The sequence below is a fragment of the Homarus americanus genome, unplaced genomic scaffold (genome assembly GCF_018991925.1).
Source record: "Homarus americanus isolate GMGI-L3 unplaced genomic scaffold, GMGI_Hamer_2.0 scaffold19117, whole genome shotgun sequence".
In the NCBI taxonomy this organism is placed as follows: domain Eukaryota; kingdom Metazoa; phylum Arthropoda; class Malacostraca; order Decapoda; family Nephropidae; genus Homarus; species Homarus americanus.
The window spans coordinates 937091-961758 of NW_024754704.1; the positions used below are offsets into that span (position 1 = coordinate 937091).

At 35.4% G+C, this 24668-nt stretch overlaps 2 protein-coding genes across 5 annotated transcripts; one reads left to right on the plus strand and one right to left on the minus strand.

The window, feature by feature from the left end:
• The first annotated feature begins 367 nt into the window (after nt 1-367).
• LOC121856041 (charged multivesicular body protein 1a-like) lies at nt 368-9962 on the plus strand. 2 transcript variants are annotated; one of them, XR_006086876.1, is made up of 6 exons: nt 368-522; nt 1562-1635; nt 3590-3732; nt 4182-4338; nt 5042-8074; nt 8251-9962. XR_006086876.1 is itself a non-coding variant. In XM_042351310.1 (5 exons), exons 1-5 carry the CDS (start codon nt 483-485, stop codon nt 5258-5260), a joined length of 633 nt encoding a protein of 210 aa, XP_042207244.1. In that variant the 5' UTR covers nt 368-482; the 3' UTR covers nt 5261-9962. The 2 variants fall into 2 exon arrangements, 1 of the variants encoding a protein (XP_042207244.1); XM_042351310.1 differs by having other exon boundaries at nt 5042-9962.
• LOC121856040 (DNA repair protein XRCC1-like) lies at nt 9854-24203 on the minus strand. 3 transcript variants are annotated; one of them, XM_042351307.1, is made up of 14 exons: nt 24143-24203; nt 23614-23882; nt 21568-21762; nt 20922-21128; nt 20253-20388; nt 19166-19297; nt 18432-18861; nt 17554-17667; nt 16586-16722; nt 16268-16325; nt 15426-15714; nt 14718-14863; nt 13675-13750; nt 9854-13024 (listed from the first exon to the last, which is right to left on the minus strand). In XM_042351307.1, the coding sequence occupies exons 2-14, from the start codon at nt 23662-23664 to the stop codon at nt 12911-12913; spliced, it is 2085 nt and encodes a 694-aa protein (XP_042207241.1). In that variant the 5' UTR covers nt 23665-23882; nt 24143-24203; the 3' UTR covers nt 9854-12910. The 3 variants fall into 3 exon arrangements, with proteins under 3 accessions (XP_042207241.1, XP_042207242.1, XP_042207243.1); XM_042351308.1 differs by having other exon boundaries at nt 14718-14851; nt 24143-24199; XM_042351309.1 differs by lacking the exons at nt 23614-23882; nt 24143-24203 and adding an exon at nt 21967-22139.
• Nucleotides 24204-24668: the final 465 nt, after the last annotated feature.

The following is a 24668-nucleotide window of genomic DNA, read 5'->3' on the forward strand; positions in this document are numbered from 1 at the left end:
CATATATATATACGTTGTTGTTTTACTAAAGTCTGTCCTCTATTTGGTGGTTTTCTGTGATTATAAATTCTGGTTCATGGATAGATTTAACCCCTTTTTCACACTAGGGTTAGTACTTTTATAATTTACAGCATTACCTTTAGGATAATAGACAATTCAGAAATATCTTACTCACATGAAAGTCCTTAAATTATTATCATTTAACCCTAATGTTTCCCTCACCAGGGTTAGTTCTTTTGAATTTCCCGCTGTGATTTTTGACACCATAAATGATAAAAAGTCCTTAACTTACAGAGAAGCTATTGGATTCCTTTACTGTAATCTTAAACTCTTTCAGTGTTAGAATTAAATAGTATATAAAGATTTCTGAGGTAGAGGATACTGGAGTTTATTGTACATTTGTTGTGGCCTTGGAGGAAAGAATTTGTGATCGTGACTCATTGACAAAGTAAAGCCAGGTAGTGACTTAACTGTGTAACACTATGTCGTGGTTTGGTGGGAACTCTGACAAGAAGATGCAGGGTGAGTTGATGTGATCACTTTTAGATTAATCACAAACAACTGGATATATCTTTGTCTTTTTTTTTGTGTAAGAATGTCGACCTGAAGATGAGCAAGAGTGAGAATCCCTTGACTTTTTTTGTGATACTGTCTGGGATCCTCATGTTCTTTGTTCATATGTTCATTTATAACAATAGTGTCAGCTTGTGTTCTGTCATATGTGAAGAGGGATAATACAACCATGGTTGGAATATCATAGAATTTAGGGTAAAGTTCACACTAGCTCCACACTCTTGGGAAATGTATTTTATTTAAACATGAAGTAATACTGAAGGAGAGAGGTCCAGGATAACGGCTCCATATCAGGTAAACTTCATAGAAGAAAACTTCTTTCTTACCTTTTAAATACCAATAAAAGTTTGGAGGAATTGCAGCTTTCCCAGTCCGACTAATTACCCAAATGTAGCCAAATATAGCCGGAATGAAGTCAAATAATGGTCCTACATGAATAAATCGGACTGCCAATCACTTCTCGACTAGTATTTGGTGTCAGAAAGTCACAAAAAATTGGAAAACTTACTTTAATCTGAGTTAATAGATCGCGTGCATGTACCGACGGAGCAAGGAATTACCCAAATGTAACCAATTGTACAATCTGAGTGCTGTATAGGAAAAGGATCGGGCAGCAAAGAACATTCCTGTACTGCTCTGGGCTCGTCAAGGTGTGAAGGATCATAACTACTACACAAAATTATTTCAGAAGGTGAAGTCAGTGAAATTACTGCAGTAGGTTGGCCAACTAATTCTACTGACTACGCATTCTGAAATGATTTAGCATAGTAGTGTATGGAAAAGGGTAGCCCATTTATTGGAATCTTTTTATTTGATCTTCACCGCTGTGTTCATTTTAAACTAAAGAATGAAAATTTGGCGGTGTAGCAAGAAAAAATGAATAATAATTCATGTAAGTCATGATTTTTCCTTCAGTTACTGGCATCGTTTCCTCATATACTGTACTGTACAGTAGTGATACAATAGTAATTATTATTTGGTATTTCAGACTGCATGTTCCAGTTGAAGTTCTGTGGCAAACAAATGGAAAGACTCTCCAAGAAGGCAGAGAAGGACCAGAAGGTAAGAACGGAAACATTTTTTTATTATGAAGCTTATGAAGACGCTGTTGATGTGTTATATTGAATGTTTGTTGATTAAGATAGTACAGTACAGTACAGTATAGGGATATTATATGGAATGTTTGTTGAATCAGACAGTTTTGAAGTTTAATACTGAATTGGTTTATGTTAAGACAAGGTTTAAGTTTTGTTCTGAAAATGTTATAGGATACAGTAGAGTAGAGTATATTAAAACATGGTTGAAATTTTCTGCAGTATTAAATGTGTTGAGGTAATGACGAGGATTAAATGTTGTACTGTACTAAATCTTATTATGCTAATGAACACGTCAAGTTTACATAGTATATAATAATGAGAAGATGTAAATTGATACTGACTGATGCTATCAGTTGTATTGATTTGTGGGGGGTTGGAGACAGGTATCCAGGAGTGTACGGTAAGGTTTCCCCTCAGTGGACAGGGTACAATAGCTCTGATATATTTGCAGGTGAAAATTAAAGAGTGCAGGATGTTATGTAAACATAGGGAAGAAACACTGAATAAATGTGACACTAAACTAATATGATTTATTGAGCTATAAATGTTTTATCAGAATTTGTTGCTGTAAAAAGATTATCAACAACCAGAAGGAAGACTGTTCATTTGTTATTCATCATCAGTAATTGTTTTTGTCCATTCTTAGACTGATTAACTTGAATCCTATCATGGATACACCAATAATCTTATGGAAGATTCATGAAAGCCAATTGTAGGTTTTCAAAATTAAAGCATTGATCTAGAAATCCCTTTTTCAGATGGAGCTTGTAGCTAGACATCTAATTATATATACTGTACATACATGGTGTCTGTCATTTGGGAGGCATTCTTTGTTCTTAGACAGTCCCGTTATTTAGCTAGGATGACTCAGAGGACACATGCCAGTCATCGCCACCTTACCACACCCATCAGCCCAGATTGAGATGAGATGCATCAGTTTTTTGAGACTCGTAGAAGAGAATAGTATAACCCTCACACAGTACCACATTATTGATATACAGTGAAGGGATCAATCAATCCTTCAAAACTGGAAAAATAAATCAAAATTGTGTCAATACAGTACATGTAAGTTCAACATTACAAGTGGATTATATAATATACTGTACAACTTGTCAAGGTATAAGGTTAAAGATTCTCCTGGTTTTAAATCCCAACAAGTGCATTTTCCAAACATAGGCAAAGTCTGTGTCCTACTGTGGGTTAACATGCATCTTTTTTTCTTTTCTTTTCCCCGGGAATTAGCCCACCCCGGCACAGGTCGCTGACCCACATGAGGGCCTGGGGGGCAAAAATATAATAATAATAACAATAATAATACCCATAATAATTATGATAATAATTCATAAAAATTTATAAAAAATTATAACAATAAATAAAAATTATAATAAAAAAATAAAAAATAAACCCATGGAACTGCCCATGTCACTAATGTTTCACGGGTTCAATCATAGAATACTGGACTGTAAACTTTAATTTTCACCCCCCATGCACTCCATTGACCAAACCTAATCTATCTAAGCTAGTTACAGATCCCTCTTAAGGGTTTATGAATGATTTAATCTTGAAAATCATATATAGACTCACCAAATCCTCTGGGAAATGTCTTCTTACAAGCTTCAAAACAGCTACTAAAATAAGGTTTTTCCTGTAATGGATGTCTCCTGTATTCCACAATAAGGCCAAGATGTCTGTGTGATTTATTCCTGTCACTCCACACAACTTTTCATCACCCATCAGTAGTACAGTACAGTATATTCATCCCCATAAACTGCTCACCACCACCATGCTGTCTTGGTCTTCATTAAATTTGGTGCTTCTTGGGTGTCCATTCCCTAATTTGGTCCGTCAGAGTAATGACCTTCACCACATACTTGTATGACCTCCTTTTTATGTTTGCCTGGAATATAATATTTTTTCAGATTCAAGAAGGAAAAATCAAGAAAGCTCTGCAACAGGGAAACGTTGAAGGTGCCAAAATTTATGCTGAAAATTCAATTAGGAAGAAGAATGAATCACTCTCTTACTTACGGATGGCATCAAAGATAGATGCTGTAGAGTCAAGGTATTGATTTTTGGGGTATCTAATTTGTGATATATAATTTTATAAGAGTTTTGTAGTTGAAATATGTGACGACAAGATACATTATATATGTATTGTTTATCAAGAACAATGATCTTACTTTGAAAAATCATGGGACACCTCCACCTTACTTTCAGTTTTGTCCTGTAACAGTCTGCTCTTTGAACTCATAAACAAAACTGTACACTTTCAGTCAGTCTTTATTTAAGCATTTCCATGGGGAAGTTTAGTCTTTGCATCAATGATATTCTAGAAGTCCAGGGATTGTGTGACATTTTATAATGATAAGAAACATAAAGTTGCTTTATGACAGTCCGTAATTGATAAATCTTGCATTGTTTAATTCATATCTCTGGAAAGATTGAATACCATGTTCCTTCTCTTCATTATAATATTGATTTCAACACAGGTCCTTTATTCCTGTTATTTAGGATTCAGTCAGCAATGGCTATGAAGGGAGTCACCAAGAATATGGGCTCTGTGGTGAAGGCTTTGGATCAGGCCCTCAATGCCATGGACTTACAAAAGGTTTCCTCAATCATGGATAAGTTTGAAACACAATTTGAGGACTTGGACGTGAGAACATCGGTATGTATCTTTTTACAAGACACTGTGTAACAAAAGATTTCAATTCAAAATACTGTACAGGGGGTCCCCGACTTACGAACGTCTGACTTACGAACACTCGCTGATACGAATGGCGTTAAGCTTTAAATTTACAGTATTTTATTTTCCAAATGACTTCTTTTTTTACTCTCATTTACTGTACAGTATTTTGTCATTCTATTTCTTCTTTTGTCTTAGATTAAGTGATTTTAGATGTACAGTATATAAGGACTTTGGCTATGATATAGTGGGATTTTAAACATTGTTCTTTAAGTATGGGAATGGGGGTTACAGGCAACCCCCGACAATCCTTTGTAGGACGCCGAAGATGTACATCTGACCCTTATGGTGGTAGGCAGTCCAATATGTGTGTGTATGAATAATTTTAATTAAAGTGTTCAGTTTATCTTGGGTGAAAAAGACTACTGTTTTTTGGTAAAAAATGCACTTTACAAGATATATGCTTTTGGTGCTCAAAAGGAAAGGTAATCTTTATTTGGTAAAATTACCATGATGAGCTAGTGTCAGTAAAACTTAATTAGAAAAGCTTAAATCAGTACCTAATAGGTTTTATAGAACATTTTCTTTTATCCAGCATGCCATCAAGTAATCATGCCTAACCCATGTAAGCATAAAGAATGGTTGAAAAATTATGATGATGATGATTCCTTTTATTCACGAACAGGTGCTGGAAGACAGCATGGGAGCTGCCACAACACTTTCCACTCCAAAAGAGGCTGTGGATGCCCTTATCCAGCAGGTGGCAGATGAGGCCGGTCTGGAGGTTATGGATCAAGTCAATGCCCAGGATGTGCCCACAGCAACACTTAGTTCTACTGCTGGTGAACGTACAGCTGACCAGGAAGATGTGCTCACTAGACGGCTTGCAGCTCTGAGAAATTAGTACTGGAGTGTAATGAATGGTTGTGTATCATGTATATATGAAAATGATATCTACTTAAACAGACTTTCAGTTTATTGTAGAATATTGGTTACATTATATTATCTTTGCTGATTTGTTAATGAGGTTATTATCTTTGGAAGTGAAGAATTATTAATGATTTTGAAGAAAATAAGGGAACCTCATCACTGAATGGAATGATAAATCAGAGAATGTTTTTTGTGACATGCAGCTTCCTGGTGTTAAATATGTACCTTGATGTACCTTTATACAAATTAATGTATTTCTTTGTTCTGTACATCATAATTTACATAAATTGTAAATCTCTTCCCGAATATCTGCAATATCTAGATGCTGTTGGATGTTTTGGAGGAATTTTTCCATCTGTTGAAAGTTAAGTCTTGAGGACAAGAAGGATAAATAGTAAGTGGACTTGATGGTCGTCTGGAGAGAACATGTGGCACGGAAAGTGAATCAGAGTGGCTTTGATGCTAATCTGAGGTCATTAGGGAGCACTGCTAATGTTGCATGTAGAATTATTGTTTTGAAAGATGACATTTTGAAAAATACAAATTGGCAGGTGCAGTAAACTCTCGCAATTTTGGACTTAATTTTTTTTTTACACTTAGGCCATCAAGTAAAAGTACTGTACAGTGCTGTACTGAAATTTGGAAAAGTTTTAAAATATTAAATTCATACAAAACTTTGGTGGCCCATTTGTTGAATTGTCTTATGAGTAGCATGTAACCATGTACTTTACACTTCCTCTTTCAACACTTTATGTCATCTCTGCACAACCACAGTTTGTACGAGGTAGACTTATTTTAGTTTAACACTTAGTGCTCTAGTAGTAGCTTCCTTTTAGTGGGAAACACTTCTGAAAATGATAGACTGCTGTAAGTGAAGTGATTGTGTGCTCCTTCGGCCTGCCTACACAAATGCATCTATATTTACTCCATTCCCTTGTGCACACTTGTTTTCTTAACACATCCATGTGTGTTCTCTGCTCAGCCATAGTTTGTATTTATCTTTCTTTACTTTTATTTTTGTAAAACTTTTAGTGCTCTAGCAGAAAGCATCTCAGAATAGACAAAAATGATAAAGCCAGCTTTATGTAGAGTAGTTGTGTTAAATTCCTTGTAAATGCTGATACTGCACTGTACAGTATATGCTTTTGCCTTGACCTCGAGTGGCAAAAGTAAGGTTTGTATACTGCGTGCAGTATAGGTGTTACATTTGTTTTTGTTCTTTTTTGTTTTTTTTAAATGCTGTAGAAAACAGGGCATTAGATGGTTACTTGTGCAAAGGGGTGGGTGTGAGACAAGTGTTATCACTTAATTAACACCATTTTCTCTCAGGAAGTCTCTCCAGTTTCAGAAAATTAAAAATTTGGGATTGAGTTTCCCCGACTAGTCCAAAATTGCAAAGGTTTTCTATATTGTGTAAAAGCAGAGAAAATGCAAGAGTTCTTTTGGCATTTATTAATTGATAATTTTGAAGAAACTTGGTACCTGTAATTAAGGAGAACTTAAAAGTATTGGAGTGGAATGCTAGGTAATTTGGGTTGATTTTATATTAAAAAATTATATTTGGTGCAACATTTGATAATTAAGTCATATAGAGATTGTTTGAGGTCATTTATACAGTACAGTACAGGATTTTGAAAATTTTATGGTTTGCAGATGTACTGTATTTAATGATTTTGGAAGTAAATTTGGTGAATATTGACAATAAGTATTGTTATTAGGGTATGAGACATTATGAATAAGCTAGAGTGTGAATGACATTGTTTGTCTTACGTAAGATCTTTCCTTATCAGTGAATCAAATCTTACGGACATAGAGGAATTTTTGCTGATAGTGATAAAGATTATGTTGGTCGTGGGAGTGGTACTGTACCTAATTTCCACGTCTAATATGCAGGGTGAGAGGCATTAGGGTCACTACTTTTGGAAAAGAGGGAAGTGTTTGCAATATTGGGAAATTTTTTAACCACTAGGTACATGCTGGGAAATTTTATTGTTGTTTTGAGATGCTTTATGTCAGGTACAGATTCTTTAAACCTAGTCTCATAAAATCAGAGGTTGTTGAAAGACCCATTTTTTCCTTAAGTTTTCTTCCTTTGCCAAGTCAAGTTTTGCATCCACTCAACAGACCTGGTTGAATGTTTGTTTTACATCTTAAATAAGAAAATAAAGAAAACAGAATTGTTTGTAAGTACTGTAGTGTAAATTTAAAAGATATATTCAATAGATGACCCATAGAGAGCAGGTAGCATTTGGCATAAGTTACCTTGCCTCTTTAGTTTAATTTCACTAATATTAATTTCAAAAGCTATGTGAAATAATAACAATATTTCATCAAAACAAATGAATATAAAAACCGATAAACAAAGCTACTGTATATATTCATTCAGACAATAAATATAAACTCTGTACTTCTAGCAGATGTCCCCTGACTTGCTGGGATGTAAACAAACCTTTCAACTCTAGCAACTCCCAGCTTCCAAATAGACTACAGTATAGTTAATGTGTGTTTATAAGTTAGTGTGTTTACAGTGATGTTTTCCATATTTTGTTATTTAAGAAGTAAAACCAACATTAGACTAAGTGTGTGTGTGTGTGTGTAAACAAGTCTTGACAGTCTCCTCCTAGGCCCAGGGTACAATGACCTATGACCCAGGAAGCCAGCAAATCCTCAATACCAGTTTAGTCTTCGTCCCATGGGTCCTGGATATGAGGGTTTACACCTGTAGCATAATGGTAGTGAAGAGCAAATACACAAATGGAACATCTGGAAACAGGCTGATACCAACCAGGTTAGTGACTATGTAAAATTTATTATTTTTATTATTATATATATATATTTTTTACATGGAACAATGATATTACCCTGGAGGTGAAATGTGTTGTTGTTATAAACATTTTAATCAGATGCCAATATGTCTCGTGAAGTTGGTAAGTAATTTTATTTTTTTTCTTTCTTTCTCGTCAGTCTGCCTTGAGATAAGTACAGTATGTATTTCAGTTTTAAAGATTCATCAACAAGTAATCCACTGTGATGACTTACAGTACAGGATATTTTGGGTTATGTTGTAGTGTGGTAAGAGTGAAGGAAGTCTTTTTATATTTTTTTTAACATTATTGTACAACTGAACTACAGTATTCCCTTGATGGGTTACTCACCTAGGATCCTGATGTAGTTAGTTCATACAGTGAATATTATCTGTAACTGGAACCAAAACATACATTTTAATCAATACGTACATTTACATCACTTCATTGTTTTCTGACTAGCCAATCACAAACCAAGATGAGAGATAGAGGGCGGGGCTATTTGACATTTCCATAATGAACAACGGTAAAGTTACAATACAGTACAGTATTTTTGCACTTTAGCTGATGTTAAATATTCATCGTATCAGAACTTTGAGAATCAGGTTCTTGGTGATGTTTCTGTTGTCTTGAGGTCTGTGTTCAATGCATTTCTGTATTTTATCTTTGGTGTCCAAATTATTTTATACAGAAGTAGGGTTGGTCATGTATCTTTTTGGATCAAGTTTTTTATTGTAAAGTTCCAGGTCGATGTAACTGACAAAATTGATTTTAAAATTGTTCTTTTGACTAAGAAAACTTTTATTTGTAGATTAGAGAAATCTCTTTGGTGAGTGTCAGAGTTTAAAAATGGAAGTAATAATTCCAGTTCATTCTTACACTGAATAACATATAGAGAACGGGCCTATATCTTTTCAAAGTTTGTATGGAAATGTGTGGCTCTTAAGAATGAATGAATGAGAGGTGTTCCTGACCCTGACCACCCTGCCTTGTAGTGGAAGAGCTTGCAGATGCAAAAAGAATGTATGTTATCTGTAGATTTATGGTTTGAAGAGACATCCTTTACATAATAGCTTGAGGTATTGTCTTATGAATTTGAAGTGTACCCTTACAATGTGGCACTGATATTCTTAATCACGTTAGTATGCATAGTGTGAGTCTGTTAGCCTCTCCCTGCTTGTATCACTTACCATTGATGCCCTTGTGAAATTTTTTTTGCTTCAAAGATTTTCAGAGCCTTAATGTGATTCACAACAGATGTGAACACAATGTCTGCTATACTATACTGTACCATAATTTTTGCTTTATGATATTTCTGAGAATTATTTGTTTTGACGATTGTGCCTTTGATATGTGAATTTTGTATCAGTCATTTTCACTGGAAATTTTTTAATAACAGATGATAAGTATTACTCATGTACAAAGTGGGTTTACTTACATAATACTTGACTATTTGTTAAACATGATTGGTCAGATGGGTTCCATTCCTAATAGGCTCCAACCTAACCTAACCATAAGGATAGGCACCCAATTCTAATGGGGAACTTAAGGACTAGGGCCCATTTTACTGTGACCATGCAATTAGCTGGGTAGGAATATTACCAAATAGATACTGTACCCTCATGTAGATTTGCTTCCAGGTATAATTTTCATTTTTTTCTGTACTTTTCTATTGCCGAGTATCATGAAGTTTACACCAAGAAATGAATAAGATTAAGGTATTGATGCTTGGAATGTATGTGTAATGAATGAAAACCTTCATAATAGGATTGTTTTGTCCATGTATTGTCCTGGTACTTAAACAATGTGATTTCATATTCTATAGTACAGTATAATACATTATACAGAAAATAATAACATTTGACTTCATAACCATATGTATTAATTTCACTGCCTAAAGATGAAGAAAGCAAATACATAGGCATACCAAAGGGGGAGCACAACGGGGGTGGTCGATCCCCCTCGAGTTAGTAAATTATTCCACATGAACCATTTTTAACAATAAGAAGATAAATGAGAAGGAAATAAATAAAAATTCATTTTGTATTTCAACAATACATATACATTACTGTACAATACCTCAGTAGTAAGTTTCATTCAAAGTTCACCTGCCCACTACCTGGCAAATTTCTGGGTACACCACTGGATTTTGTTCACATTTCGTAAAAAGGTACTGTACTCGTTCACATGCTGATGAAGGATCTGGGTTCATAATTTAAATTTTTGAGTAATTGGTGTTAATTAATGACTCCAGTCCATGTGGGCTCAACCTAATGATATTATTGCCCAGGAAAGGAGGGCTGAGGGTAATTATATGTATGTTTATACCTAATAAGGTATTTCCAACATTAAAATCCAGACAGTATTATTTATACAGTCGTGTGTAATATGTATCGTACAATTTGGTTTTTGGACACGCAACACCGTCTTCAAAACGTCTCCCTAGATTTCATAAAATTATTTAATTGTTGTAGAAAAAAGAAATACCATTTTAACCTACTGGTATTTATTAATGTTCTCGGTACAGTAGTGTTCCACTTGTTCTTCTTTTCAATACTGTATTCTAAAACTTCCTCTCTTTCATTTTCACCTTTGTTGAACATCTTTATCATCACATCTCACTTCCATGCATAAAGACATTAAATAACAAGGATGACTTCTTTTCTTGTATTTTAAATAATGTACAAGTTGATATTTCTTGAAATCTACATACAGTACAGTACTGTACTGCATATAAATATATTCAACAGGTAAAATTTACCATGAACTGTGCAGTACATTTAGCTACATATAAAAGAGGGTACACATTCCTTAAAACTATCTTTACTTTACAGTGACCCTAAGTAGAAACCTTTTCTGATAAAACTACCAAACTTAATGAAATAACACTGACGTTGATATAATTCATCCATCTTTGTACTTTGAAGACATAATTTAGGCAATAAGGAACAACCAACATAACAAAGTAGTTTACAGAACAGAAATGGTTTGGACTTTGTGAAATGTAATAACCACTCAATAGCAAACTGCTTGGTACTATGAGGGGCCATGGGGCAAAACATTGAATACTAAATAATGTAAAAAGTTTAAACAGTAAACCCTTACATACACTCAAGCTTTAGAATGAGAATTAACATTGAGAAGAAACGTGTACAATATGGGGGAGAAATACTGTACAGTATAGTTATTATGGTTGGCTGTACAATGCTTGCAGTACCTTACTAAAGATTGTGGTTGTCAAGTGGTGTGGCAGTAATAATTTTTCCTGAGTCAACAGTCTATCTATGGTCACCTTCAAAGACCCTGTTGAAGAAGTTTATGAAGCTGTTACCTTTATTGACAACAAGAGGGCCTTCTCTCTACTTGAGAGGAAAGATTTATGCAACCAGTGTGAGACATATCATGTTTGGGCAGTTAAAGAGGGTGATATACAGATACTAAAGTGACAATGGTGAGATGGATGTGTAATGTGACATTTAGAGACAGGAAAGCCTGTTAGGAGGGTAGCTTAATATCGAGAGCATTGGTGAGGTTTTGTGCAGAAGTAGGCCGAGATTGTTTAGTTAAGTGGAGAGAATGGAGGAGACCAAATGGGTCAAGAGTGTAAATGGGGAGGGGACCTAGGGGTAGGGCAAGAATGACATGGGTCTTTAAGAGACCATACAGCTTGGAGAGCTGCCATCAGGTAATCAAGGGTAACCCAAGCAAGCATGGAAAATTGCTGGTGGGTTTTTTTTTTCTTCTTTTAATACCACAAGTGTGTGTTCTTTACTGCCTTGTGCAAGACAGCTAACCCACAAGCTCACATGGGTGATGGGTACATTGAATACTGTATTGGGTATTAACTTTTGGTAATGGAAAAGGTTGTTCACATATCAAGTATTACTTCTGGTGGGTCCAGAGCCCAAGTAAACTGTACCTATCACTCCTCAACAACTGTCCCACTCCTTATCAACTCTTTATTGTATGTCCTAAAATATATTAATCATTTGGAGTTTAAAAAAAAAAAATACTAATTGCATTAAGTGCCATAAATATCTTGAGCAGAGTCAACAACCATTAGCTATTTCTGCCGTCATCCTGTCTATACCTTTTGTTCACTTTTTTGGCCGAGTTCAATATCTTTTCAAACACTTTGGTGACAACAGTAAAAAATATAAATACTGTACAGTACATCTGTAATTACCAGAGACAATGGTAAGCTCCACGTACCGGTAACATATTGTGTAAACCAAGAATGAAACGGCATCAGGCAAACTGTGCAGTATGACATGGGCTCTTGATAAATCTTTTGTAAATACAGTTAATATTTTTCCCTACATTATATGTATTGCAAAATACAGGTACATAAAAAATAGTGGGTTACCTGTATATTTACAGCCTTCCTGTCTTGAACATAAATTAACTTTCATCCAACCTTACGGCAGATACCAAGTGTGGTACTGAAAATTAAGTTTAAATTTTCCAGATGAAAAATTTTTGTTTCCATACAATATTCAGAAGAACAACTCCTTTGTCTTCTCATGCACACAATAAATAAAGAAACATTTCTTAACAATTTTGAAACATTTGTTGCATTTTAAAAGGATCTTTTATTGGAACAATCAAAGGAGACTCAGACCTGCATTACAAACAACATGTACAGTATAGTCCTGTAATAATTAATCAATAAGAACTTGTAAATAATCATCATGTCTGCCAAAGCTACCAGGACCTGAGGTAATTAACACTGCAATAGTTTCCATACATACACATTTCAAAGGTTTGTACATTAACTGTCACTATCACCCTAACTATTAAATGGTCACCACAAAAATGTTTTACTCTGCTGGCACCACCAAATATGGCTGATAAGGAACAAGTTTCTGCTTGTCACAACAGCGCCATATCCACACAGGTTTGACAAACTGCAGGTTAGGGTTGTCATTCAGAGCCTAGAAAAAAGAAGTGAAATTTTCACTAAAGACATGAGACTACTGGTACAGTACTTACTTCAAATTAGGAGTCTACACTGTTGGTACAACCTGTTAACTTCACAGTGTTTCCTGTAGACTTTACCTCAATCACCAGCCATTAAAGTTCTTCAGGGGTGGCCAATTTAAACCATTTAAATCATTTTTTTTAATCACTGCCTTTTTTCTTGATTTTAATAAGTTTTTATGTCTTACAAATAGTTTTAATGATTTATAAGTTTTCTTACAGCAGCTACACACATCTCAAATCTTAATTATAAGGAAGCCAAGTTGCCATTTTTCAGTATACGTAACTGTCGACTGCTTTTCTTTATGGTTGGGCTCCGAGAGAAAAGGGGTTTTTAGCCATAATCTTGAGATCACCGATTTTGTTCAGTATCTCAATATATGTACTCCAGAACATGCTGATTAAGGATCTGTTGTCTGATACTTGATATCTCTATAATTACTTGCCCAAATGATATCTCAAATATTTTAATTACATTTTCTAATGCTAATTACTCACTACTTAATGTTTTTCACTTCTAAGTAATCAATACTCTATACAAAAACATTAGCCTCACTTATAAATAAAAATGGCAGAGAATATATAAAAACTGATGAATACTAACCTCATCAAAGTTCTTGTCCCATCTGTCTTCGGTAATGACAATTTGCACTTTTTCACTCATGTAATCCTCTAACTCTCTGAAATGGAATACAGTTGTATACAGTAATAGCTGGAACTCCTGAGAGAGAAAAATAAAAAAAAACAGTAAACTAAAACAATCGTGATTTAATCCTGTTGCAGGTAAATATATCACGAGGATGGGCCCGGGAATTATTGTGAAATATTGAATCATGTCACGCCGTTTTATGTTACATATGGTACGAGACGTCACCCTTGAAAATACATCCCAGAACACTACCCCCGAAAATTGCCTGTAAGAATGACAAAATGTGAAATATAATCACAGAAACTTTAAACAATGAAGAGGTACAGCATGTAATAGAAATGTTATGGAAAAAAAAGTAAAGTGTTAGCTTAGTTGTAAAAATTAATGTGTTAAGGCACTCTGAAAGTGGGAGGGGGGGGGAACGTCATTAGTAGTAAATTCCAACATCCTGTATATAACATCACTTCTGACTTTCCTATTTAATCCCCCAAAAAAAACCAATCTTTGCTCATGAATTTATTGTTTTTAAATGAAGAACAATACAATTTATGTGAAATATGTTAAAAAAAAATTAACCCTAACTAATTACATTTAAATTACAGTAATTTTGGCACAGTTGCAGCAGTGTGAATGAGATACATTGGTCGACATTCTCACCCTAGGTTTACCTGACTTCTTACCATTAACACATGCTAATTTTGCCTCCTGGATGATTCCTGCCAGCTCGTGTAATTTACTTGAGTGTACGAAATACTGAACAAAGTTGGAAGTTGTTGAACTTTTGTTAACCGAAGAAGTTTTTAAATTTTTTAAAGCAAATGAAATTACATATAGGACAGACAATGTTTTTTACAAATAGTAAAGCAATAACAATTACTGTAGAGTAGTTTCAAAATTAAGCTAAGACCAACCATTAAAATATCTGAAAACTCCTTATTTGATATTAAAACATCGATAACTAGAAAAAATAAACAAAACCATCATCATCATCATCTTACCCTTTAAAAGCAATAATATAACGTCGCAACAACTGCTTTTTCTCTTCTGCTAACTTTCCATAAATATAAAAATATTTTCCCTTAAGGAAATCTCCAAGGCTGGGTAGTGGCAAAGCTGAGGTGTCTGGGGGTTTCTGTTGGAGAGACTAGAACAGTGAGACTACCAGATAATAATACAGTACAGTACAGCAGTTTCTTATTTGTTTGCAACATCAAAATATTACATTTAATTTGGTAACCTAGAGTATATAGCAAACAGTCCAACATTACGTGACAACTGTCCATAAGGGAAATAATGAAGGGTCAAAAGGTTGAATTGCTTTACTGAAATCTTATCAATGTTCCACTTACCTGTCGAGTTTATTTCATTTACCAGGAGGGGGAAGGGGAATGTCATTCTCCTGTCATATTTATTTCTCATTGTAGAAGCATAACCTATTTGATTTGTGCTGGAAGTACTGTACTATACACTCATGTGAGGAATCAAGCAATAATGTTAGGTTCCTGTTCTGGCATAGAAGTGTTTCCCTGATTCTGAATGACTTTCAACTTCACAAATATACAAGCATCAATTCTTGTAACTTCTATAATGAACATACATACATTCATACACATAATACATACATTCATACACATAATACATACATTCATATGATACATGCATACATACATATACTGTATACTAAACATACATTACATGATACATACCAGGTACTTAATGTTTGCTTCATCTACATCCGTGTCATCATCGTACACCTCGTCATCACTGCTCACTGTAGCTCCATTTGCCACGTGTGTGTCTTTATCTGTTCTCAAACCTTCATTTGTTTTTACTGCCTGAGATGTAGTTTTGTTTTTCCTTATATTTACTTGAGGAGGCAGTTTCGTGTCTTTCTCTACTATTCTTTTTTGGGTATCTGGCCTTGTGTTATTTTCTGATGAGTCTGCCTTCTTAGAGGTTGATTCTGCTTCATTCTTCTTCTGTCTTGCAAGAACCCTATAATATTAAATTAAATAGTAAGTTTATCATGTAATATTATATGTAATTTGCATTGCAGCCGCCACAGTTGGTATACTCTAGAGATACTGTACACTGCTGCCATCTTTTATCAACAATTTATTAATTTCTGGTGGTAGACTATGTGGACTTGTCTCAGGTCGAAGAGTAACACTAAAGTTACTAAGAGATGACAGGAACACACTGTATCTATCATGACACCTCTGGACCTCAGGACTACAGGTTGAAAATGTTTAAAAAAGTTGACCATAAGTGTCCAAGGACCGTCATCATTGGGGATACAGAAAGGGCCGTACCACCAAAACATACAGGGAAAAATACTGATTGATGAGCTCATTTAAAATATTTTAAATTGCATCAACTACCAGATAAGTTTAATCAAAGTCAATCTCTGTTTATTCATATACAGTAATTAATTTCACAAGATGCACAGAGAGATGGCCAGACAGACAGACCGGTATGACCGCATCTCTCCATTGGTGCAACAGAGACAAAAGGCGTCACTCTTAAAAAATCACAAACAGTAACTCACCTTTCAATTTCATCATCTGTATCTTCATTGTCATCTGAGTCAGTATCATCATCAAGTTCTGAAATGCAAAAATAACTACAATAAATGTGGTTGCTATCTTGTACAGTCACCCAAAAAAGTCCTGTCGCGAACCATGAACCCCGAGATTCAGACTCTTGAATCCGAAGCATTTATGGACAGAATAATGTATCAGTGTCTACTGCTTCGGGTTCACGAGTCTGAATCGTGGTTCGCGACAGGACTTTTTTGGGTGACTGTACATACAGTATAGTACAGCAAGAAATAATGTCCAGTACATGAGAAAATGCTGATACGAACCTGGGGTGGCAGTAGCTCCTGGGATAGGTGAAGGAGCGGCTGGTTTTACAACTGGTTTGGATTCTTTAGGCAAAAGTTCTTCCGCCCAGACTTCCTCTTCACTCTCAGCCTGATCACGCCCCTTTTCCAGAGAGTACCTGATGGTACAACATACTGTACAGTATAATATTATGGCACTAGTGCATGTGTTTAATATTATTTGAAGTACAATTTTCTTGAATATATACAGTACTGTAGTTAAAGGTGTAGCAAGTCCTCGATTTATATAAGGGCATGATCCTAGAAATTGCAATGTAAATAGGACTGACGTTAATAGGGAATATTTTCCCAGAGATTTAGTGATATAATTGGGGGTGCATTTCAGGGCCAAATTTTTGGACAACTTAAACTTCACTTAATTAAATATTTGATAAAAGTTTAACAAATTAGTTCAGAAGTCAAAAGAAATACCTAAACAGACAATTAAATGAACACTACATAGGCACTCCTCAAAATAAAATTGAAACTGCATCTTTGTACCACAGTAAGTGTAACAGTACTTGGAGTAAGTTTTCCACTCATAGTTAAGGGGCTTTTTAAAGTATAGCACAAAAATACTCTCAGTGAATATTATTCAATGTTATCTCACTGAGGTAGAGTCAGTGGCTGGGGTTCACAGGTTTGAATGCTCAGCTGTTGGTAACGGTGCTACATGACATTGTTTCTGGTACAGTGTGTGGTATGAATTTTCTTAATTTCATTGTGGCATAAAATATAAAAATATTCCCCAACATAAATCAGCGACTTGCTGTATTTCCTCGGTACTGACAATATCATACGAAGTATTGTACAGTAGAGTATATCTTTCTTGGAGAGTACAATATATTTTCACTTGAACTATCATTAACAGTACGTAAAGTCTTCATGAAAGCTACAATTCTTTACAGTATTTTAGCTCAGTTTACATGAAGCATAAAACAGGAGGGTACCTTTTACAGGGGTATCTAATCTTATTCTTGTGGCAGTCGGTGATCCACTTGGCCGAGACAATTTTACCACGGCCCTTCACTTGTTGGTACTTTGGAGTGTTAGTGAAGGCACAACTGCAAATTTAAAAAAAATATAGAATACTGCTTAAAGTAACTTAAATTAATTTTGCATTAATTTGAAAGTACTGTACCATAATTACAGAATGTGAAAATAGTACAATATAGTACATGTACTGTATCGGTAAGTAATAAAATATTGGGCACAGGAATTCGGGACAGTGTGTATCTAATTGCTTAAAACCACGTGTTAATAATGTTGTTTTTCTAAAAATCTAAACAACATCTAATATGACACTTTTCATATTCAAAGACAGACAATCCATTAGGAATCTTGTAAGTGACACCTCCAATGTTTAATGTTTAACTTCCTCCCTTCTACCCAGGCTATCAAAAAGAGAAGAAAAGAAGCATTTAACGCTAAGCCATTTCATAAGGTCAGGTACTGGAATAACACTACACACTATCTTTAGAACCAACTACATTAAGTCATTTTCTTATTTACATATATCCTCCCATGAGACATTATTACACAACAAATTTAAGATTTTTTTTAAGCATATCTATGACTCCGGCCCATAAACACTCGGTGATTATCTCTATACAGTATGCTAACTCAGAATGTATGGCAGGTCTAAACATGCTCTACACATAATCCACCCAGGACAAAAAGTAACATACCATACACACACTACAATATACAGTATTGTAATCTCCTTAAATCATTTACATTATTTGAGAGTTGGAGATATTTTCAGGCACAGACAAAATGAGAGCACACTGTGATAAATATTACAAGTGAAATGTAAGCATAAACTCACATCAGGTGGGTGCATTTTTTGTCCCAGTCACCCTGGTACCTGGCTCCCATGTCTAACATCATGTCCCTCAGTTGTGACCGCTGTGGATTCTGATAACCGCTCATCACGAACAAAATGTCGTCCATCAGTGAAGTGAAAGGCTTGGACTTCTTAGCTTTCTGTGGCACTGGTCCTGATGCTGTTGGTTTGGGTGTAGTGGCAGTTTGGGTTTTTTCTACACTGCTGTTCTTACTCTTATGTTTCTCTCCTTTTCTCTCTTTCTCACCACTCTCTGAAGGTCTGTGTTTCACTTCATGTTTCTCAATTTTACGTCCATTTACTCCAACCTTATCTCTTTCTCTATCATAACTCTGGTCATTCCTGTGAGGGGTGGAGGCAGAGGGAGGTCGTGCAGGTTTGGACACAGGTGAAGTCTTTGTTGGATCTGGGTCTGTAGATAATGATAAAGAAAATATTTCAAAGAAATCAAATAAAAAACATTAATTCCAATAAATCATTTATCCTCCACCCCATCCACTCAACACCACCTCACACACACACTTAAACTACATGTATTTGTTTATTATTTCTACTTGTTTTCTTAAGACTTAACTGTCATTTTCTACACTTGTCTAGTATCAGTCATTCTCAATACTTCCATCACATCTTTGGTTTTTCTCTTGATTCATCACACATAAAAGTGGAAGATAATTGAAGAAAATATACACCAGTAAATAAATAAGCCAATTGTTTACCCGAAACTTTTGTTTTCTTCAACTGGTAGAATCCTGACTCAGGTGGTGGGTCCTGACTTTTTCTCTTATTGGCTCCTGGTGACGAGACAGAGGCTAGAGCAGCTGCTGATGCAGCTCGGATGCCTGCTGCACCTGTAACATGTATAACATATTTCTCTACCTCCTTTATTTATCTAGCAACAACCTGAGTCATGATGGACCACAAAATGTCAACATCTGATACATATTTGTATACGTCAAACACATCCGCCTGTGTGTGGTATACAAAAATGTCCAGTACTGTACATCTCTGTCTGGTATGGTACTTCACCCATTAAATAGTCTCCATGTACTGTACTGTACATATTTTGGTGACCCATCACTGCCAGCCCTCAAAGCTCTAACACAACATTTTAAATCTTTGCTGAAGAACTCACTATGTACAAAAGGTGCAACTATCAACAGCTTAATTTTTTAGACTAGCAAGTCCTTTCCCACAATGGTGCTGTGCAGCAAGAACTTTTTTTTATAATTTTCACCACTTATCAGCTTATTAGCCAGTGTTAGTACAGGAGGTAATTGGAGTCTCAAAAACCTGTGATGTTTGGTAGTGAGGGTCACACTGGATAACACCTTTCTCACGTGTGTCTGGGCCAAGCAGGACTCGAACCCTTGACATATTGGTGAGAGATACACACGTTACTGCATCCCCTAGATATACTTAACCAAATGTGTTCTGGTCCAAGCATAAGTGATATAATTTGACTCAGCCTAGTGGATTATGTGTCCACAGTTGGTCAGGGAAAGGGATTTATTTTAAGGGCCCATAAATTTCAAAATTGTCCAAAGTAAACACCACCTGTGTTTTGCTAATATTTAACATTCTCAAAAAATATGAAAAATCTGTTACCTAAAACTAAAGTTATTGTAATGAATGGAAACCAAAATGTTAATATACAACAAACTTACAATACAGTATTGTACTATAAAGTATGTAGACAGCATTTCCACAAGCATACAGTATATAAATATGGGTCACATCAACAAATAGGACACTAGTAAATGATAGACAAGTAAAACAGTTCTCACCAGTCCTCCGGAAACTAACCAGATATGGCTGGAGAAGATTCCTTTTCTTTTCTTCGGGCAAATAAATCGCCAGTTTTTATATTGTCGTCCTCCTCCTCGTCCTTCAGCGTGAAACTTCCAAGTCTGGTCATTTTAGGTGGGGACGGTTTGGGGTCCTGAGAAATAATATAAGCAATTAGTAATGGTAACTGGTATACACTATATACAGTACATATATATTATTGATTTATATTAATATCATAAAACTATAACTTTTAATAAATTAATATAGATATTGGGTACGAGGTGTCTCTCTGTGCCGAATAAAATCGTCTGCCATTAGCCAAATAAAAAAAGGTGTCCATTAGTTAAAGGCCCAATGATCTCCCTTTCAAAACACTTTTAAACATCAGATGTACCAATTACACGAATAAAATAGTTTCATGAAAAAAAATAAATTTGAAAATTTTTCTGAACAAAAAACTAGGGTGAGGATAAAAATAGTGTATCATTGTTTCAGGTTCCCAGAAGCTTTACTATCAGGAGAATGGGCATCTTACTATAGATACTGTGCCACCTAAACTTATTTATTTTACATCTAATACAACTTAATAGCTTAACAGAAAAATAAACAAAAAACATCAAGGTACAAAAAGATCTCAGCAAGAAAGATACTGTGTAATGTGTGTACTGTACAGCAGCTACTTACATCTCCAGGGGCTCGAACAGTGATGAAGGACAGGCCATACTGCATATTCTTGTTGAATGGTTGTGTGCAAATAATTTTTAGGCGATCCCACTTCTGTGTTGCCACATTTTTGTTCAGCTTATCAGGACCAAACATGCGGACACGGTGCATGTCGCTGCAATTTCTTGACTCAATAGGAGTCATAAAGGATGAAGCAACAAGCAGTACCTAAAAAGTATATAAAAAATACCAAATTATATTGTCTATATTGTACCTCTATCTAACAGACCCTTAATATATCACCATTTGATACTTCACTTTCAATACAACTGTATTTCACAACACCTTAAATTACTCACATTGTGAAATAAAGGACTCTGACCACGCAATAATGAAAAATGGAAGTGTTTACTGTATACAGTATTTTGAATAATGAATAAATATTTTGTTATGCCCCAGCATAATTTCCTTTGAAAGCAACAGTATCTGTTTCAGAACATGGAAAGAAATTTAACTGATAATTTCTAAACTGGGTAAATTACCAAACATGACCTTATATAAAAAAGTTTATTCAAGCATATCTGGGAAACAGCTGCTGAAGCTCATAACTATACTATCCCCGGTTACAGTCCAGGTAGAGGCTAAAAATCCTGCATGTTCTACCAACCTGAAAAGCTGCAGCTCCTTCTCTGCCTGCCAACACCTCCACAAATGCTGATCCTTCATTGCCGATGTCGATGGACTGGATAGAACTCAACTTTTCCAGCTTCAGTGTGACTGAAGATTGTTTCTCTGCTGTCCCAGGAGCACACTTCCACTTACGAAATGTGTCAGCACGTATGAGGTTTTCTGCTGGATGATTCTGAAAATTGAAGACAATCATTTGGGTTTTAATAGTACATAACTATTTAATGAAGTGCAATACTGCACTGCCCTATTAAAGGAAATTTAATAGTGACTCTTTGAAGCAAGTGCAATACTCTAATGCAACTAGCAATATCATTTATATAAAAATTTCCTCAAATCACTGGATAATGTGCAATACTCTCTTTCATTAATACTGTACCTTAAGTTACTATATGGAATTATATGCACAGTATGTCATAGTGCACATGCCTCTCACAACAGTGTCCTGGGTTAAGTGAGAAGAGTGAAATGACCAAACAAACATGGCAAGTTTTCTCAGGATACTCCAGTTTCCTCCTGTACTAACAGTGGACAAATAAGGTCAAAACAGAGAAAGAACAGACCAACTGCCTGAATAGCTAGTACATGTACTGTAGGCTGATATGTGGTACAAATGCTGAATTAAATTAAATTCATGCAAAGTTTATGAGTGCTGGTGGATGTTGCTGTACCAAAATTAGACACAATTCATCCAATACTTCATTATCGTTATCTACTGGTAATACGTAAGAACAAGGGTCCGGGTTATCCTGCCAGCTAACAAAATATCTCTGCAGAAAAAATTAATTTTTACCTCAAGACTAAAGGAAAATAAGTGGAGGTTTTCCTGTAAAGACACTGCCACCTGCCTACTTCACAACGATATCATGTTTGTGCATCTCTATTAACAAGAGATTCACAGCGATCAACCAACCCAGAGCCCGATCTTCCTTCCTTTCAAACCAAACCTAAAATACAGTAACAATATAATACTGTACTGTCATAATAATAATACACCCGTACTGTGTTTCCACCATTGGATCGGTAGGTTTTGTTGGTTCATCTTGGCTAAGATAAATCTTGACACTGTACAGTGTATAGTGTACTGTACAGGTAGTCATAACAACATCTGGAAATATTACGGAAAGGATGATAATGCTGCTGCTAGGAAGCCACTGCAAATCATTATTATTAAATGTCATTTTCAGGGACAATATCATTATTCTTACCATAAAAAAGATTAATTTATCATCATTGTCTTTACAAAAATTTTCTAAAGCTATTGATGCTGCTCCTGGTGTTTCTTAGTTAACATGAAACTGAATAGCATTATTATGGTCTATGGAACGTTCAGACTCCTCCTGACGTAAGTAAATAAAGAAGGGTCCTCATGCAGGTGTAGGGCAGTGTCTTTTATTTATGAGAAACACTTGGGACAAAACCTGAATAAAAAGTGTGTTATTCCTCTAATTGCTTTATTCTTTAAGTAAGAAAATAAGTTTTCTAAAACAAATATTTTTCTTGAAGTAGTTGGTTAACCAGACTCTTGTTCTTAAGTATTGAGGGACTGTATGTACCTTTTCTATGGTATTGATCTGTACCAGTATTGCTCCCTAACTACCAACTATAGACCTTATCGAAACAGAAAATAAATGTGTTTTTTTTTAAATCATGAGAAGGCCAGAGTGAGGAATATTCTAAAAGAAAACCTACCTAACCAACCAGACAAATATCCACAGAGTATCTCTTATCGTCTATGGTGATATGTTCCATAGTAGATAGTTAATTAAGGAACAGTGATTTGGTCTAAACCTGTATTTAATTATAATTTCACCATCTTATCAGCTTACTAGCCGCACAATCTGTTATTCTGCCGACCAGTGTTAGTACAGGAAGAAACCTTAGTACTTAGAGGGTCACACTGGATAACACCCTTCTCACACCTGTCCTGGGGGCCGTCAATTGACCCCAGGACACAATAGTGAGATATACGCGTTATCCAGGACCAACAGCAACATGTCCTGACTATGCATTATACTCTACTGACCGGATCTTCACTGGAGAACGTCAGCACCTCGGTAAACACAATAGGAGGCATAATGATGTCTGGAGAAGTTTTAATAGAGTGTCATTTAACGTGAACAGTATCAGTCGTTCACTTCCTCTACACATGAAGAGCCTCAGTCAGTCAGTCACTGTTGTGTTGCCCTCAGATCCGGATTAGAAGTGTTGGTCCAGGTGTTGTAAAATCAGGATTCGTAGGTGTTATTATGACGCCATGTGAGCCAATTTGGAAGGGTTTAGCAAACGATTGACCTGTAATTATTTAACCATTCAGTGGTATTTTAATGTCACCAGGTACAAATATGACGGGATTTATAGTTCGGTGAAGAAACTATCAGACGGCCGCCAAAGTCAGACATTAAAATACCTCAAAGTATTGAACAATCAATAATTTAATTATTTACTGGACTAAATTATTCTTTAACTTTAGTCATTCTATCCATACAGACAACAATATACTGTAAGTGGGCGTTAGTCAATCACCGATGACACAAAAATTAGTATCTCCTAACTTATTAGAGTTTGGCATCAGGAGTTATCACGCAGTCTCTCTTGTCTTGTAACAACACTCCTTGATCACCATGACTGCACTCTTGACAAACTTCGAGTAAATATGAACAAGAAACAAAATGGTGAACCAATCTGCTGTACTGAGGGTAATGTGTGGACAAGTAGCAGAATGGTGGATCTAAAACACCGGCACTTAGAACCAGTAAGCAGGCAAGGATTTTGTAGAGGTGTGTACAGTATATTATTTTCTAATTACTAATGATAAGCTTTTGTAGTGTAAATGCTTCGTCTTTGAGTTATGGCAACCTTCTCCTGCAATATTAATACCTCAGAGGTCGGGACAGGGCTGACGTCTCAAACTGTCGGCTAGCCATTAGCTTTACTAATTCTCGCCATGTTTATAACTTTGCTGATTTTGACTACTGACATCTTATAATTATTATGATTCATAAATGCTATGTACAGGGAAATGTTGTTTGACAAGAGCTGATGGGACAGTCGGATCCATCTTGTGTGATAAGCTTGGAC